This window comes from Abramis brama (genome assembly GCF_963993115.1).
Source record: "Abramis brama genome assembly, chromosome: 3".
Lineage (NCBI taxonomy): Eukaryota > Metazoa > Chordata > Actinopteri > Cypriniformes > Leuciscidae > Abramis > Abramis brama.
In genome coordinates, this window is record NC_139965.1 from 27,784,573 (window position 1) to 27,802,898 (window position 18,326).

At 38.0% G+C, this 18,326-nt stretch overlaps 4 protein-coding genes across 5 annotated transcripts in view; 3 read left to right on the plus strand and 1 right to left on the minus strand.

Moving 5' to 3' along the window:
• On the plus strand, nt 1–3,822 carry cln6a (CLN6 transmembrane ER protein a). Of its 2 annotated transcripts, none has more exons than XM_084107532.1 (7): nt 1–717; nt 920–1,034; nt 1,130–1,228; nt 1,372–1,560; nt 1,676–1,731; nt 1,833–1,952; nt 2,098–3,822. In XM_084107532.1, the coding sequence occupies exons 1-7, from the start codon at nt 671–673 to the stop codon at nt 2,363–2,365; spliced, it is 894 nt and encodes a 297-aa protein (XP_083963658.1). In that variant the 5' UTR covers nt 1–670; the 3' UTR covers nt 2,366–3,822. The 2 variants fall into 2 exon arrangements, with proteins under 2 accessions (XP_083963658.1, XP_083963657.1); XM_084107531.1 differs by having other exon boundaries at nt 530–717; nt 917–1,034.
• calml4a (calmodulin-like 4a) lies at nt 3,818–5,463 on the plus strand. Its single transcript, XM_084107533.1, has 5 exons — nt 3,818–4,084; nt 4,169–4,199; nt 4,367–4,507; nt 4,832–5,020; nt 5,326–5,463. Exons 1-5 carry the CDS (start codon nt 3,923–3,925, stop codon nt 5,421–5,423), a joined length of 621 nt encoding a protein of 206 aa, XP_083963659.1. The 5' UTR covers nt 3,818–3,922; the 3' UTR covers nt 5,424–5,463.
• Nucleotides 5,464–5,557: 94 nt separating this feature from the next.
• On the minus strand, nt 5,558–9,112 carry tex9 (testis expressed 9). The gene is made up of 12 exons (XM_084107530.1): nt 9,082–9,112; nt 8,741–8,865; nt 8,522–8,585; nt 8,279–8,358; nt 8,158–8,197; nt 7,989–8,065; nt 7,708–7,883; nt 7,539–7,621; nt 7,281–7,454; nt 6,234–6,368; nt 5,988–6,122; nt 5,558–5,859 (listed from the first exon to the last, which is right to left on the minus strand). The coding sequence occupies exons 2-12, from the start codon at nt 8,770–8,772 to the stop codon at nt 5,773–5,775; spliced, it is 1,083 nt and encodes a 360-aa protein (XP_083963656.1). The 5' UTR covers nt 8,773–8,865; nt 9,082–9,112; the 3' UTR covers nt 5,558–5,772.
• Nucleotides 9,113–9,933: 821 nt separating this feature from the next.
• The window catches only part of rfx7a (regulatory factor X7a), a 30,817-nt gene continuing 22,424 nt past the window's right edge, over nt 9,934–18,326 (plus strand). Inside the window, exon 1 of the mRNA XM_084107518.1 lies at nt 9,934–10,329. Coding sequence (XP_083963644.1) covers nt 10,214–10,329 — 116 coding nt within the window. The 5' untranslated portion in view covers nt 9,934–10,213. The remainder of the gene's footprint in view (nt 10,330–18,326) is intronic.

Sequence of the window (18,326 nt, forward strand, 5' to 3'; positions counted from 1 at the left end):
AATCACAGGACTGTTTTTTTATTGTGCCTTCAAAATAAAAGTGCCTTAGTGACAACGGCATCTCTCCAATAGTTGAGGAAGTGGTGTTATAAACATCTCTATTTATCCGTTTTTTAAATAAATAATTGTTGAAAATTGATAATTAAAAAAAAATAACCAGTCAAAAACATTGTAAACATGAATGTACTGAGAAGACAGCCTTGAACGGCGCCTTACTTACTTTCTTTCAATACTCGTTACTTTAATTAAATGATTATTGTCAATGCTGAGGGCCGAATTCGCAATATTGTACTACTGCCATATTAAGATATAAAAAGCCGGAGGATCTTGTAGGCTGGATAGACAATATTAATAAAGTCCGGCAGATGGCAGTAAGTGTGCTATTATGTTGTTTTGAAGCCGTAACTGAAGAAGAACCTGTCTAAACCTCACGTGATTCAAACAAACACAAATATCAGCATCTTAAGAAATAAGTATATATTTGACTGTATCAGTGAACTGAAACTGCGTTAGATATAAGTTGTAGAAATTACGTAAGTAATGATGGATTCAGACTTTTACAGTTTCGATGTATGACCTGGAATGTGATTGATGAATGAATTAACACCTGGCGTAGAGTTGCAAAGAATACAAAGTAACCTGATAACGTAACAAAACAAATCGATTAACCATGCGGAGAAGACCACAGTCTGCAGCTTTGGCTCCGGCATATTTGAGGTCAGATTTTAATGCTAAAATGTTATCTAATATCACCGTTTAATTGTGCACATTTTTAACTGTTTAACCGTTTAATTTTCAAAATTGTATTTTGTCTGGCAGCTCAAAAGCATGCCATGCGATTAAAATGACCTTTTTTCCTAATGTACAGACTATTCGATTAGCATTTATAATGACAATGCTGTACTTTGTTTAAAAGCAGGGCTAGGACTGAGAAAACTGTTTCTGCAGCAGCACAGTCCCAGTTTCACACAGATCTCTGGCTCTGTTTCACTGTGCAGAACTGGATACTAGACTTTGGGAGGCCAATTGCTATGGTAAGTTACAAGTTAAAACAAGGTGTGATCTGTGCATTGAGATGTCCTTTTCTCCTCTTCAATATCAATAACAATTTTGTATGTTCTTCATCTAGATCGTAATGCCTCTAGAATGGTTTCCTCTAAATAAGCCAAGTGTTGGAGATTATTTTCACATGGCATATAATGTCATTACACCATTCTTATTACTGAAGGTACACAATTTCTTCTACGACTTAAAGTAAAAGCAAAAGGATGGTGTTCCCCATTTCTAACCCTTATGTTTTGAACATGCTTTTGTTTGAGAAGCATCAGTAAAAGTAAAGTGTTGGTTTGGTCTGTCTGTAACCTTTTTCAGCTGATTGAGCGGAGTCCCACGGCCCTTCCTCGCTCAGCTGTTTATCTCAGCATCATCACCTTTGTCATGGGAGCCAGCATACACCTAGTGGGAGACTCCATCAACCATCGTCTCATCCTCAGTGGATACCAGCTTCATCTTTCTGTCAGAGAAAACCCCATTATCAAGGATCTGAAGCCTACCTCACTGGTACAGTAGTTCGATTTACAGACCAAACAAATGATGTGCTCTGAAGAAACTTTTTCGGAATAAGTTGGGTTTGTTTTCGATGGTAATGGTAATAAATGCTTTATGTGGTTTTCAGATTGATTCCTTTGAGCTTTTGTATTACTATGATGAGCACTTAGGGCATTGCATGTGGTAAGTATATTTTCCATTCTCACATTTAATCTGTAATTTGTAATCCGCAAAGTTTACATATAGAGTTTAAAACGTCCCCTCCTCCACCGTTATCATCATAGGTATGTCCCGTTCTTCCTCATCCTCTTCTTGTATTTCACTGGCTGCTTTACACAAGTTAAAGATGAGAAGATGCCTTACTCAGGTTGGCTGCTACTTGGCCCTAGTGCAGTGTACTATTGGTAAGTAAATGATTCAAGTCAATTTTCAAGCATTTTCCGAGATGTAGAATCAAGTTGAAGCAACACTCTCAAAGAGAAAAAAATTATTTAACAGTACATCAGCATGTTAATGTTGTTCAAACGTTAATGAGGTCTATTTCTTCAGGTATCTGATTACTGAGGGCCAGATCTTTGTTCTCTATGTCTTCACCTTTTTTGCCATGGTTGCCACTGTCATGCGCCAGAGGCGGATGGGCTTCATGCTTGACAGCAATGGCCGTTTCCTCTTCTACAACTTCATCATTACTCTGGGATTAGTTCTGGTTTGGGTCGCATATCTGTGGAATGACAAAGTTTTGCGCAAAAAGTATCCCGGTATCATCTATGTCCCCGAGCCTTGGTCCTTTTATACCTTACACATCAAAGGCAGTTAAATACTAACAGCAAATCCGAACTGCATTTCACTGATATTTCTTCAATAAAAAGACTTTAAATACGAGTTTAACCAAGTTTAATGACACTTTGAGTGAAACTGAAAATAGTTGCTCTTGAATACTGGTTAGGGATGTATTTAAAGGGGTCATGAATTGAGAAATCAATATTTTGACATACAAGAGGTCATTGTACTATAAAAATATCCTGTAAGTTTCAGAACTCAAAACTTCCTCTTTAGTTCAAAAACCGTTTTTATTGAAACCAAGTTGCCAAAACGACTTTTGGCACAGTAATTAGGTCATAATGCGATGAAAGACTGCCTCTGCAGAAGAAGATCAACGTAAATATGAGAGAGAAGCAAACACTGGGTTACTCCAGCAACAAAACGATAGCGATGCCTCTGAGGATTAATGTGGGAGATTCCTGGAAATGGAAGAGAGAACGTAGAGAAACTGATTTTGTTGTTGTTTTGATCTAAGCCATTCACTGTAATCCTGAATAAAAGCTTCAGTGAGCGACATCATCTGTTTTATCATCAGAAAGACATAACACGTTTCATATTAGTATACATTTTTCACTTTATTGAAAAGGATGAATGATGAATAGCCTATAAGAACAACAGTGCAACAAGCGATGGTACATTCATTCATAATTCTGTTTACACGATACACACAAAAGGTTATCATTTGTCAACTATGACTGTGGTAACTCCAAGTACATCTCAAACACTTCAAACAAATGTTGCCATCGGGAAGGAGATTAAGAATGCCAAGGTGTAGATTTAACCGGTTTAAAAATTTGTTTATTACTTCTGCAACTAAGTTATAAAATAACACCTCTCTCTCTTTAATGTGTGCTATTGTGTTATTTTTTATTTTATTTTTCTGTTTTATGTGATGCAGTGGCTGTACTTTTGAGGCCAATACAAATTTCCCTCTGGGACAATAAAGTATCTTACCTTACCTACCTACCTTACTTAAACTTTAACTTGATACAACCAAGTCTTATAAAGCATATGTAATACGCATAAATGTTCAACATTGTTGGCAAATGTTTCAACTATGTAACAAGATATTTTTCAGCATCAGAAGTCTTCAAAACAATTCCACATGTGTAATGGCGGGGACGTTGAAAATTATTTTAATATGTAAAACTGTTACCCAATCATAGCAGTGGGCCTTTGCTACCAAGTCTTGAATGCGGCACGCCCATCAAAACTGTGTGATCGAAAGAGAGGGTCAAAAACATAAGGAAAAATTGCCTATTACTTCTAAATTAGGATGTCTTTTGATGTAAAAATCTTGATATCATTATAAGTGGACCTCAGAGAACATTATACAATTTTTTTTTTTTTTTTAAATGCAGTTCATGACCCCTTTAAGTTCCAGTGTTTTTCCTTGTGCCTGCCCAAGGCAAACTATACAATGTATATTGAATAATAAAGACATTTCATCATTGTGGCTTACTGTAATTTTTTTTTACTTTATGTCCTTGTTTTATAAAAATAAAGGTTGTTCTCCCTAAATATACCTTTTTATGAGTCAGTGAGTGAGATCATGAGCTGCACCTACTGTAATAGACAGTATAACATGATAGTTGGATCCTATATCAATGTTCCTATGACAACGAGGCTATCAGTTACGTCAAAACTGCAGTGGACTTTAGTTCCTACAGGTAATCCAGAGGGAGTGACTCTTTCCCTGAACAGACGAAACATGGTGAGTTTGATGCTGTTTTTCTCTTTAATGTTATTTTCATTCAATTACTGTTGATTTTTCAACATCTTTTTTAAACCTTTACAGGCAAAATTCTTAACACAAACTCAGATTGATGGTAAGCTGTGTTACACAGAAAGAAATTGTGCGATGTAAATTCATGAATATAGTAAAATAAACTAGTTATTTTTTTTAAATGACAAGTAGCCTACAGTACATTTATGAGTAATGAGAATTTTTTTAGTGGAATTGTTTTTCACTGTGGTTTTGCATGTTCTCATGTAGAGTTCAAAGAATGTTTCTCGCTTTATGACAAGAAGCGAAAGGGGAAGATTGAAGCCAAAGACCTTATTACTGTCATGCGCTGTTTGGGTACAAGTCCCACATTTAATGAAGTGGATAGACATCTGCAAGTCCACAAAATAGGTAACATTTTGTTAGACCTCATGATTAACATTCCATTGAATTGTGAATGTCTTCCTTGTCGACTCTTTCAGCTTCCTTATGCTACCTGTGGCTAATGTCAAATATAGTGCTAATGACAACACACACACACACACAACTTTAATTAACATCAGATATTTAGTTATGCCATATTTGATTTTATAGCCAGTGTAAGAGCATGTTGAGGCACTGGAATCAAACTAAAGCTAAAGTAAAACATCCATTATTTAATTGTGTTTGAATGAATTCTTTGCTTTGTTTAATGTTAGTAGTTCATAAATCTTTTCTGCTGTATCCCCACCACAGATAAGACAGGGGAGCTGGACTTTTCTACATTTCTAACCATGATGCACAGACAGATGCAACAGGAGGATCCTAAGAATGAAATTCTGGAGGCTATGCGTATGACAGACAAACACAAGAAGGGCTACATTCTGGCTTCTGAGTTAAGGGCTAAACTCACTGGCTTGGGAGAAAAGCTCACTGAAAAAGAAGGTATAAATCATCTCAGATCCTTCTGGTTTTATGTTGATTTATTCAAAGATCAGAGCTAATCAAAACAAGTTTTTTTTATTTATTTATAAATGTCAGGGTCTGGACTGATTTAAATATTAACCCCATTAAATTATATTATAATATGAAACCCCATTTTTTTAGAGATGTATCTTGTTTGAGGAATTTAGAAAAACATTTTATTTTTTGATTTTCTAAAACAATTTGCCCAGTCAGATCCCAGTATGTTAGCACTATTAGAGAGAATGAATGTGTTGTTTAACTGTTAACTGTGCATTGTTTTTCAGTGGATGAGCTTTTTAAAGAGGCTAATGTTGGACGTGATGGACTCGTTCATTATGAGGAGTTCACCAGAATGGTCACACTTCCTTCAGTGGACTACTAATGAAGAAGAGTGTGTTTGGCTGATACCCTGAATAAAGCAGTTATTTACTAGCAGGAATACAATATTTTTGTTCTGTGTATACATTGTATATAATAATAACAACAACAACAAATGATTAAAAGTTCAAATGAAAAGCCAAATTTGCATAGATGTTGTGATTTCAGTATTTACCACTAGATGGCAATGATGTAATTAATTAAATTATTGTGGCAGGGTTGATAAACACTGACTGTCATGATATTCAGCATATTATTATTTATTGAAGTTTGAAGATTGTTAAACAGTGAATGAGATCTTGAAATGCAAACTGTTTGCAGTCATCTATATTTACAAAGTACAAAATAGAAACCTATGAGACTCCATCCTTTCCCCAATCCAAAGCTTTCATGAACTCCTCTTCAGTGAAGGACAACAGCTTGGCCGCTTCAAAATGCATCTTTCAAAAATACAGCATAAATATAAAATGCTTGTTATGTTTTCTAGTGAGGTTAGTTAGTGTGATATGATAAGACTGTATTTTGGAAATGACAGTTTCAAGTAATTGCAAAGATACTGATGTCTTACCTTCTGTCTTTTTAAAATATCTATTAGCTTAAGTTGCTTTTTAAAACCCATGATAAGCTCAGCATTTTGTCTTTCCAGCTTTCTGTTCTCAGCTTGTAAGGTTTCAACCTTCTGGTGCTCCTGACTGGTTGAATCCTTCGGTAGGGTAAAAAAAAAAAAAAACATAAGAGAAGAAGTTAAATTAACAAAAATGCCATCTAAATTTGAAATGCTTATTTCATGCTGGTTTACCTGAGTTCACATTACCTTACTGCTCTGTTTGAGTTTGTTGAGCTGAGTTTTAGTCTTCTCAACCTCCTCTAGAGCTCTATTCAACCGCACCTCTGTTGCACTGTGTGTATTGGCTGCCTGTTTATGGGTTCTCTTCATGCTTTCCAACTCCTAGATTGTACAGACACAGGCATTTACATATAACCGAAGAAAGCATACTGTGCAGATTGTGTTTGCAGATGCAGATGTCCCAATGATATGCATATTAAAGGGTTAATTCACCCAAAAATTCTGTGTCTCTTCAGAAAATTTGGACTACACCGCTAATTTCGTATGGAATAGTTTTACAATCTCTCTATGAACTTTTTGAAGCATCAAAGTGGTAGTTGCGTAGCTGTCAACACAGTGACAGAAAGCTCTCAGATTTCATTAAAAATATCTTCATTTGGGTTTCGATGAACGAAAGTCTTACGGATTTTTTGGAAGTAATGAAAGTCTTTTGGAATGACATGAAGGCGAGTAAATGATGGAATTTTCTTTTTTGGGCTTTGGATCTTTGTAAGGGCTAAGGAAAGCTTTTAACCCCAACCTACCCAAACATCATGCACATGCGATAAGTCTAAAGTAAGATGACAGTGAATGGATGTTTTTTTAAGCAATATGGCCCATTCTGATAGGAATTTCTATCTGGTTATACAGTTATTCTCTATCATCATTAAGTTTCCATGACCCTATCATAAGGGAAAGGGTGAGTTCCAAAGATATCTGTCCCAGAAGCCCAAGTGCAGTGTGCTCTGCACTCTGAGCAGCTGTGGCACAGTCTCACTTTACACACAGAGGACTAATCAGGTTAAAGGGTCCATGCCAAGGATTCCACGGCTCTGGATCCTGGCACATCTTTGATTTACAGGAATTATGACAGATATGTTATACTTTCCTTTAGGAATTGAGTTGCAGTGAGGTTAAATTATTATTATTTGTCAGAAACCTTTGTTCTGTCAGAAAGTATCTTCAATAAGTTTCAGTAGATTGTGGATTGTTTCAGTAGAATTGTGAATAATATTTTGCCAACAATTCAAGTACCTTTTGCAGTGCAGCCACTTGCTGTTGCAGACCTTCACACTTCCGACTGGATTCTTCAGCTAAAGCTCTTTGCTTCTCAACCTGAGTCTGTTGGACATTTGTAGTCCTCTGCAATCTTGCCCTTTCCTCCTCCACATCCTTCAGTTTGCTGCACAAAGTGCTGTTTTCATCATCCTTCGCAAAAGGGATTTTGAGCAAGAGTAAGTTGACCTGACTGAATAGATTAACCAACCTTGAACACATCTCAAAACTGCTTACCTTCTTGTTGCATTCATATGAGAGCCTGTTTAATTCTTCCTGCATTACTCGAAGTTTAGCCTTCAAAAATCTGATCTGAGCTTCTGTAAAAATGAAATTAATGTATAAGTCAAAATGCAAATAGCACAACAAATTCAATATTTGAACATATTTGGTCTTTTTAACCAACCTGCGCCCATCTCATCTCCAGCACTGGGCATGATGTCATCCTGCAAGTGTTCCTCAGTGAGGTCATCACTAACCCTGTTCTCGATAATGCTGATTGTCTTAGCAAGTGAGAATTCCCCAAAGTCTTCAGGAATAGCAACATCATCAACTACAGTGTGTGGTGCTTTTCTGTTGACACTACCACAAAGACCCAAAATCATTCGGATTCATAGCATTTCATGATATACAATAAAAGTTTTTATTATTATTTTATAATAATAAAAACTTTGAGAAAACACTTACTGAGGATTCTTTCTATTTCCTGAACCTGGCTTGTTTGGCTTTGAAGATTTTACAGAGAAGTTCTTGTTTTTCATGATCTACATAACACAACAGAAATGGGTTCTTGTCAGTAATGGGGTCTTGTATGTAATCCACATTTGCACTGATTCATTTGATATGTGTGTTGTACCGTAGTGGGCTGCTTAGATGTTGTTTCTTTTGTTATAGTCCTAATAAGACAAACAAAATGTTATGCTCGCAAACAGCTAATGATGTTGCTTATGAGCATGTCAAATTGTGAGAGCCATTACCCAGAAACCTCAAAATGACAGTCAGTATCAATGGAGAGGTGGGAGGAGATTGGTTTAGAGAGTACTTCATTTTGATCCCTCTGTAAACCACAATCACAAACATACAGTGTCAATGTCTGGGTTTGTTGCAACATCATACATATGACATAGGCTACTATAAGCTATAGCCTACACATTAAAAGTACAGACCATATTCTCTCAGATCTTTCAAAATCATTTGCTATTTTTCACATTCACACTTACCATAACTTTCTCTGCTTCCCGAACAAGTTCTGCTGTTTTTGCCTCTAGTTCTGCATTGAGACGCCTGAAGAGTATGAGTTGCAAGCAGTTAGATATTAACGATACTATGTTCTCATCTCTTTTTTATGGCACGGGTTATGCAGTCACTGGGTATAAAATACATACAAAACAGCGTATTATGTAAACTAATGTGCATTTAAGTAATAAACCCATAAATACTTGTATTCCTCCTCTTTGGCCAAGAGGTCCATTTGTGGTGGTTTCTTTGAAGGAGCAGATGAAGACCTGCTCTGAGGTCTGGGTCTGGAAGGCCTTTCTGAGTAAGACGTTTGAGGCTTTTTTAACTGAGTAGACAGAAAGTATCAGTATTATTGAGATTTGCGATTATTAATATTTCTCCGCCCTCAAAATACCACTTTATTTCTTACTTCTTGCGGCTTTTCTTAATTTAAAATGGAAAACGTATTATTTAATACACAACAGCGTATTTTAGGAAAAACTGCAATTAATACGTCATAACTCGAAAAGAGAATTAAAGAGTTGTATTTCGTTAGACTTACAGGAGGTAACGTTAACGTTAGCGCGGGTCTGGGTGTGCGGTCTGCCATTTTTGTTAGTGGCGAGACGCCGTTGCTAAGCAACAGTGTCTACATTAGCTTTTCATCCGAGGCATTTAAAGGGATAGTTCACACACACACACACACACACAAATTCTGTCATCACTTACTCACCCTCATGTTTTTCCAAACCTGTCTGAGTTTCTTTCTTGTGTTGAACACAAAAGACGATGGAGTGAAGAATTTTAGTAATTTAACAGTAATTGTAGTGCTCCAGAATGTCGGTAATTAAACAGTTGATTGACTTCCATTGTAGGACGAACTATCTTCTTTTGTGTTCAACAGAAAAAAAATAATTTAATACAGGTTTGGAACAACATTAGGGTGAGTAAATGCTGACCGATTTTTTGGGTGAACTATCCCTTTCATTTCATTTTTTATGTATACATGCTTCTTTCAACCCCTATTTCTTAAATAAAAACGTCATCGTTCAATGACTACGTAATTACGTGGCAATAAATAAAAGATAAAATAAGTATAATGTGTATTTCAAATCATTTGATATTGTATTTATTCATTTATTTATGGCAATACATGACAGGAAATTTCAACACAACCTCCAGGCCAGATTGAATTCTTTATGTGAGTGATAAAAAGACAACAAACAATCGATTATGACGGGAATTTTGTAAAACAACGAGAGGGATATTATCAATCCTTACTGACAGCTAGTTATGCTTCCGAACATGAGTGATTAGACACTACTGAACTAGATGAACTCGCTGCAGCACCCTCGTGTGGGTTTCCGCTGGTGGCGCAGTGCGCATGCGCGGTCCCAGCAGCAGCAGCTTCCCCAGTGGTCGCCAGTGAGCTACTAGGTAGGTAGTGTCTGACTTTGAACCTGCTGCAGCTCGAAGTGTTTCTTTGCTCCTGATGCACGCGCAGGGATAGTGACCTCAGCTGCAACCACAAACCATGACTTACCAACGTGATGTATTAAAGCCGAGTCCGATTTGTCAGTGAAATCAACAGGCAGTGATCGTGATGTACTATTTACGGAGGAAAGTTACGTTCTCCAGGTTCAGGTTAAGGCCTACTTGTTAGATCCCCATCATCTCAATAGAGTCGCATCGTGATGGCTGATGACCAGCAGCAGTCTGGTCCTGGGGTCGGACCTTTACCTTCCGCGGTTCAAGGATTGCAAGGGCCTGAGGCGAATGCGTTGCAGCTAAAAATAAAGAACTCAATCTGGTAAGTCTGTCTGTCTGATATAATGGCCAGTAAGTGAGTGCTGCTGGATATGTGGGGGTTAATGGGATCGAAGGCTCTCCATCCTAATTAGCTCTATTCTAGATGCTCCCTCGTTTCCACTTGACAGTGAGTCATGGCTACAGGAACTATGTGTGTGTATTTAACTAATCTCGCCGTTGCTTTCCTTATTGTGATGATAACGATAAGATAACTTATCAAAGTTGTGTGTTTTGGACTGAGCAGATCGATGTTAAAATCTGAGGTTGGTTACTCGTCTTGGCTGTTGTGGACAGCCACTGTCAATTATTACACTGTTATTAATTGTGTAATAATACACTATTAGTTATTTATCGGCAAAGAGCTTTTTTGTCTTCTCGTGAAAGTGTGAAGAAATTGAAATGTCTGTGTCTTGGAATGGGCGAAAGATTTCCGGCGACCACGCGCTCTTAGCGGATTTAGTGGGCGCGCTAGTGATGGTAAACAACTCGCGTGCAGGAGCAGCAGCCGCCGGGTACAGCCGCGCGCATTTAAACGGCCAGTGTGCGTAGACACGCTTTCCTTGCAGTCACCACTGCATCCGATATAGACCTATTGTGCTCTTCACATTATAGTTGTGTCGCGGTTATCCAAAATGTGTACTAATTCATCGGGTACGCGCTTAGTTACTGTTATTAAAGATGAAGACATCGTGAAACATGCAGCCATGGCTTAAGGTGTTATAGCGTAGCAGCGCATGCGTTCTACATGCATTTGTATTACTCAGTATATATTTGTGAGGAAAATATATAGCTTCTGTGTGCATAGTCACTCAACCCAGTCCTGTCTTAGGTCAGTAGTTTTACCTAGAATTGATCATTGTTGGTGCACATTGCTTGTGGCAGCGAAAATAAAAAAACGCTGACACGATTATTTTGCAGTCTCCATCCCCCTCACCACCACCCTTGTTTTTTGCATGTTGAGACATGCTCTCAACGACATGCATCTGCTGCAGCGGCTACTGTACGTCCAGTGTGGGGCGTAGATTAGTTTACCTTTACGTGCAATAATATATATATATTATTTGTGTTTCTGAGTATTTTGGCGTGAGATTGGAGAGTCATGGACATTTCTATAGCAAATATACTTTTTTTTTTTTTTTTTTTTACCTCTGTAATGTGTTAGCTACTATGTATGTTATCTTTAAAATTTTTATCCAGTACTCATAAGCAACTATAATAATAATAAAAAAAAGGAAATTAATTTGTAAAAAGGGGTGGGAACCCTCAATGTAGCATAGGCCTATTCCTTGTTGCTCCGTTGTTTACTGTATTATCCTTTAATCAGTTCATACAACTAATGGTGGAGTGAAACCATGTTGATATTATGACCTTTATTGACTTTTCCTAGGAATCTGAGACTATTTTAGGAGGACAAATAGCTATTAATCCAATCAGTGTTTAGTACTTTTCTTTTTGAATGCAGTTTTGTTTGGATATAGTTGCACTTGGTGGGCTCAGCTGTTGTTATCAGTGGATTCGGAATAGATTAATGCAGTTATTTTGGACATAACTGACAGTTATTTTACCAATTCATTTAATCTTAACCAAATAATAACAACGGAATACACACAAAATACTTCTCAATATTAGTTTAGTTTCCAGGACCGAGCATTGGACACATGATCCACAGATGGATTTTTATTTTTTTTATTTTTCTGTTGTAAATTTAACTTAATTTTAACTTGAAGCTGTTTGTCGTTCACACTCGAATTCTGCTGTTCATTATAGCTCTAAGTACTATTAAATGGATTGACTGTTTACGCAGACATCCATATGATGAGTGGACCGTCTCAGTCTGTGCTCCTTGCCCTTCACTCTGAGCAGAGCTCTAAAGGTTAGGCCTGTCGTGCCGATGTGATAGCTGATACCCCTGAGCTGCATTTGGCATGCTGGTTGGCACATGGTACTGTCTCTGTGGAAAAGAACAGGGTATTTGGCATTGGTGCTGGCGAGCCTTGTGGAAAAGAGATTGTGATTTGCCTATAGCGACTAGTTTGTCACTAATGGTAATATCTTGTAATTTATACATTGATGATGGAGATTATTGATACATAAATAGGCCTACTGCCTGTAAACTGAAAATAATTAGCAGACAAATCTCTAGAATCTCACCTTGTAAGGGAAAAAACAAAACAATTTATTTTTGCCAACAGACCAGCAGAGGGGGTTGTTTAAGAATGAGCTTTACTTTCTGTGTAATTCTGTGATTTAGCTCTTCAAGCTTATTTTAGAGATGTTGTCACTTGGTTTACACCAAATCTGGCAGGTAATTTTAGATTAACCGCTGGCTTTAAGTTACACACAAAGCTGAGTTTGAAAGGGGTGAATTTGGTCCCTTATTTTGACATGCCTGTGTTCATGTGTATGTACATCCACATCAGTGTGTGTGAATCTTTCTTCATCTACATATGAAGGGAAATAAGATGGAATTGGGAGGAGGGGCAGAGATCCAAACACAATGGTGGTAATCACCTTCAAAGAGAAATGAAAATGAGCTATAGCACCGCTGGCAAAAAGCCCAGCTGTTTTTGCCAAGCTGCAGTCTCTCAGAATGGCTCGCAACTGCTGCTTTGGTGCTGTTAGATGATTCTGTTTTGGTTTAGCCCAAACAATGGAAGGATCTATGTCTGTGGTTTTGCTGCATAAACATTCTATTAGGTCTGCAAAATACTCTCAGTCCCAATGAAAGTTACAGTTTTCTCAGAAGTCTAGTTGTGTATCATAGCATTTCCTCTCTGTCTTTCTGCGATTTACTTAGAAGGTGTGAGATTTTGGTTTGCATGTCATTTTATATTTGCACACAGATGAATATTGCATGCACTTTGATAATATTTCTTGTCTCCCAAAACACGTGTACACAAAAAGTAGTGTCATACACAAATACACTACTGTTTTTTTAAAAGCAATTAATAGTTTTTTTCATCTTGGATGCCCTTAATCGATCAAAAGTGACAGTAAAGACATTTCTAGTGTCACAAAATATGTCAATTTCAAATAAATGCTGTTCTTTTGAACAATATATTCAAAGAATCCTGACCAAAAATGTATTGCGGTTTTCATAATAAAGAGAACTGTTTTCAGTAATAATAATAAATGTTTCTTGGGCACCAAATCAACATGGACTAAATACATCTAAACAATCCAAAAAAAAACAGGACATGACGTCACAAGATGCAACCCTAAAAAGTACAGATTGCTCAAGCAATACCTAGTTTTTTCGTCATAGGAGCGGTGTTGCCCATTACAGTTTAGTGCCGGCGTCAGAACGAGCACACAACATTGTTTTGGATGTTGGGTAAGTTCCGTTGAATATCTTACATCTTTTGGTTTGAATGCTAAGCGAACCAGGACAAAATGATTCTTTTTCTTTTTTGGTCTGGACCAAAGGAATGAAGGGAACCAAACTGCAATTGTGAACACACCCTAAGATATCAGTGGTTTACCAGGCATGTGTACCAGACCTTAGATGGCCCCGCTGCTCACAGCAGTCTGGGAAGCCGACAGTTCCTCTTAGATGAGCAGCTGGACTGAAGCCAGCCATACCTTTTTTTTTATATTAGCTGCTATCTAAGTGCTAATAGATTTACTTGTGCTTAAGATATCTGTACATGTGTTTAAAATGAAGCCATGCTTTGAAAAAAAAAAGAATTGTAGCTTTGCTGTATGTAATAGCAGTTGGATACAGTGTGTGCGTGTGTGTTAAGGCCCTGATATACTTAGGATCTTTGCTTTGGGGTAAAAAAAAATTTAGAAATACCTTTGCGGCAGAATACTGTTAGTAAACAGCCCTACTCTGCCCACACTGCTGAGAGTGCGTTTAGATCAATATTTTTTTAGGTTTTCCTCTCAAAAACAAAATAAACGCACAACAAAAATGACAGTGATGAGAATATAGCAGTTAAGAAAGCATCTGATCATAGCATATGTTTGCACAAGCCCTGCAATTTGGCACTCTTAGTCAAGTCATGTCACATTTATCATATAGCACTGCAATAGATTGCTTTAAAGCAAGCAGCTTTACAGTATTAAACATGAAAAAAGTGGCAGTGTTGCTCTCAAATAAAAGTTCCAACTTCAATGTTTTTTCTCGTGTCTGACTTCAACGGACTGAATGAAGAAATTAACCAGAGAAGATTTCCTTGTCAAAAGAAGGCGGAGCCCCAGAGCCAAACCTTGGTCCATTACACAACCACCACAGACCAATAGTAGTTCAAAGGTGTTTACCAACCAGTGCGAACTTTTCCAGAAAGTTCTGGAAACTCACTCTAAACCAACAAACTCTAAACGAACTTCATTTTGGCTTGATTTTGTTCGAAATTACATCAATTGAAATCAAAGCATGGGCGTCGGAAGCAAAAAAAAAGTGGGTGGGTCCTCCCCCAGAAAAATGTTACTAATAAAATTTCATGTATTCTGATGCCTTTTAATTAAACAAGTAAACTAAACTCGCCACCACATTGTGCATTAAATGCACAGCTATCCGTGGATTAACCTGCTGATACCATGGTCATTTGCCAGCATTGACAACTTAAAGCGATGTTTGCAATATTTGACTGGAAGGGTACAACGGGCGTTTTTTTCGTCAGTTGCGGCTCGTTGAGAAATATAATGTAGCTATTTTAGCGGAAATGGAGTTTAATTCATTAGGGCATTCCTCAAGTGGAATGGATTTGACTGACGACGCTCTGAAAAGTGAACAGACATATGCGCTGAATGTAAAAGTGAGTGGGTCCAATATCATGGTCTTAAAAAGTGGGTGGGTCTTGTCCCACCCACATACAATGGTTCCGATGCCCATGAATCAAAGAACGAACTGGTGTGAAGTATATCAGGCCTTTAGTGCACACAAGAGGTTATGAGATGCAGCACAGTAGTAGCTGAGTTCATCAGGTTCAGTGGTGTTTTCTGTCTGTCGGTGAGAGAGCGACAGAGAGAGAGAGAGCTTCCTCATCCCTAATCTCTCTTGCACACACACTAGCCCCTTTCACACAGAGATTCCGGAAAATACACGGATAATGTGTCCCGGGATCGTTTGATTTTGGTTCATTCACACTGCCAGTGATTTTCCGGAATCTGTGAGTGTGTTCATATATGTGATAACTCCTGTCAGAAGTCAGTTCTGCTGAAAACTCCTCTTCGTCATTTCTACACGAAGACGAGTTCATACTCCCCAGTAGCATCACTGGGTTTGCCAAGAGGCTCGTTCCCCATATGCTGTTGCATAGGTTGTAGAAAGGCCCGTGTGTCATCACTACGACATACCCCTTACCCTTACGGCATTGGTCATGGCTTTTGTTCACACAGGGCGCGTTCCGGGTTACTAGATCCCCATCCCGGCATCGATCCCGGCATCAATCCCAGGACGTGTTTGTGTTCACACAGAATTTTACGCTAGCAATTTTACGGCAATTTCCCGGGATCAACGCGCTGTGTGAAAGGGGCTACTGACTCACAAATATCACACATGTAGGTCATGCTGACTAGCAGTAGTGTTATTCTCTGTTGTGATGTCTGGCTGCTCTCAGTCAGCACTCTGCTCATGTGGAATTAGCCGTGAAGCTCACAGGCCTCTGCCGTCTTCCCAGGACAACCTTTTTGAGAGTAAAAGATAGAGATGTTCATGCTATCCATTCTAACCAGTGACACAGTGACCCTTCACCTCTCCCCTCCCCCCACCACCCGGCTCGCTCTCTCCCTCCCTCGCACTGTCTATCTGTCTCTCTCTCTCAGGCGGTTGTTTACGTTCCTGTTATGATCAGAGCACATGCGGCCAGCTGGAGGAGGGGATCTTAGGGGGAGGGGCAGTGACCGACAGGATAAAAGTCTGTGGCTTAAATCAGGCCACTGTTTACAGGAATAAACAAACCTTGAATGTCTATTGTAATGATATAATTAAATAAATAAATAAATACATATATATATATATATATATATATATATATATATACATACATATACATATACATACATATATACATATATATATATATATACACACACACACACACACACACACACACACACACACATACATACATATAGGCCTGTAATCTCCTAGTCGATTATTTGGTCGATACGTTCTGGCTCGACCAAAATTCTGATTGGTCGATTTTTTGCCGCGTTCATTTCATCAGTTTTGCCCATAGACTGTAAAAAATTGGTTTTGCCGCATTCATTTCATCAGGTGGAAAGCACTAATTGCTAATGGGGGTGTTTTCAGAGCACCCCTGTTTCACAGGTAACAGTCTGTCTTCAGAACACCCCCCTTGCTTTCACTTCTTTTGGATTAGCCCGACCCACCGGAGAAGAGAGACAGATTGAAGAAAGTAGGCTACTAGAAGGTTTGCTGAATATTATTTATTTAATTGTGAGAGCATTTAATTCATAGTCAGTCAGTCCTCTTCTACCATGTCAACAAAGACATCGGCAGTGTGGCAGCATTTTTTTAAAAGTTAATAGTCTATTCGTGTCTCAGCCGCGAAGCTGAGCTGCACAGAGTGGCTGAAATGATAACGTTAGTGTCTCAGTTAATATAATACATATGACAAAAACAATTGTTTTAATTATGTTGCATATTCCTCAAAAGTGCTTGTGATGATATCACTATTTTCGTAAATCTAGGCTCTGATATTGCGCAGGTGCACGTGATGCAACGCTGTCAAAGCCGTCAGACTCGCGTGTCAGACTCATTTCAGTGCAAAATAATAAAAGGTCAAAAACGATTTAATATACTGCAAATAGCCTACTAGTTTTTTATGTTTATTTATAATTCATTTAGGCGGACAACAAGGCTACCAAGTACTGCGCACAGTGCGCAGCTAATTAATTTAACGGTTTTTTTTACTAACGTCATTTTTAGTCGATTTTTTTAGTCGAAAATTTCAGGTCTTCAGTCGACCAAGATTTTCTTTGGTTGATTAACGTTACAGCCCTACATACATACATGCATACATACATACATACAAGAGTTGGACAATGAAACCAAAACACCTGGTTTTAGACCACAATAATTTATCTTAATAATTTATTGTCTGGTCCAATAAATCCCGTTTTCCTTTATATCATGTGGACAGCTGTGTACTTTTATGCTGTTTACCTGGGAAGTGGTGTGGGGCCTCCTTTTGCGGCCAATACAGCATACGTTTATTTTGGAAATTACATAAAGTCATTGTGTCCAGAGGGCTTTTGAACCATTCCTCTTCCAGAACAGTGGCCAGGTCTCTATGTGATGCTGGTGGAGGAAAATATTTTCTGACTTGCTCTTCCAAAATACCCCAAAGTGGCTAAAAAATATATAGATCTGGTGACTGTGCTGGCTTATGGGAAATGTTCAACTTCACTTTCATGTTCATCATTCAAACCATTCTGTCACAAGTCTTGCTGTGTGTTTGGTGCATTATCAAGCTTATACACGGCACACCCTTCAGGGGACAATTTTTTAACTATTAGGTGCACATGGTCCTCCAGAGTGGTTTGGTAGTCCTTGGCACAGACGCCCATCAAGCACAGTAGGGAATGCCATGATATTGCAGCCCAAACCATGACTTATCCACCCTTGTGCTTCACAGTCCTGGTGTTAAGCCTCTTTGGGGGTTCTCCACACCGCTCCCACTGAGGTTTACAACAAAGCATTTTCATCAAATAAATCGTGCACAACAGAAGTTTTAATAAATTATTATTACTATTTCTATTATTATTATCGTTATTTATTACTATTATTATTACTTTGAGATGTACATTTTGCTTTACAGTATTAATATATTTCTGTCAATTTCTTCAAGTTAAACCATACTTATATTTTGATGGTTTGTTGTGAAGATCTTTGAGTTTCTGTTCATATTTGGCAATCATTTTTACCAAATTAAATGTAGTGTAGTGAACTCTCATGTTGAGTGTCCTCATATAGTGACAAAACTGTTCTGGTCAAGCGATTGGGTCAGAGTATCTCTGAAATGGCAA

Excerpts from the sequence above, each read along its gene's own strand:
- tex9 (XM_084107530.1), bottom strand. The coding sequence starts at position 8,772 with ATGGACCTCTTGGCCAAAGAGGAGGAATACAA. Across the intron at positions 7,884-7,988 it reads GGAAATAGAAAGAATCCTCA|TGTCAACAGAAAAGCACCAC; the intron begins GTAAGTGTTTTC and ends TCTTTGTGGTAG. Across the intron at positions 7,455-7,538 it reads CATATGAATGCAACAAGAAG|GATGATGAAAACAGCACTTT; the intron begins GTAAGCAGTTTT and ends CCTTTTGCGAAG.
- cln6a (XM_084107531.1), top strand. The coding sequence starts at position 671 with ATGCGGAGAAGACCACAGTCTGCAGCTTTGGCTCCGGCATATTTGAG. Across the intron at positions 718-916 it reads TTGGCTCCGGCATATTTGAG|CAGGGCTAGGACTGAGAAAA; the intron begins GTCAGATTTTAA and ends TTTGTTTAAAAG. Across the intron at positions 1,561-1,675 it reads ATCTGAAGCCTACCTCACTG|ATTGATTCCTTTGAGCTTTT; the intron begins GTACAGTAGTTC and ends TGTGGTTTTCAG.
- calml4a (XM_084107533.1), top strand. The coding sequence starts at position 3,923 with ATGAGCTGCACCTACTGTAATAGACAGTATAACATGATAGTTGGATCC. Across the intron at positions 4,200-4,366 it reads AACACAAACTCAGATTGATG|AGTTCAAAGAATGTTTCTCG; the intron begins GTAAGCTGTGTT and ends GTTCTCATGTAG. Across the intron at positions 5,021-5,325 it reads AAAGCTCACTGAAAAAGAAG|TGGATGAGCTTTTTAAAGAG; the intron begins GTATAAATCATC and ends ATTGTTTTTCAG.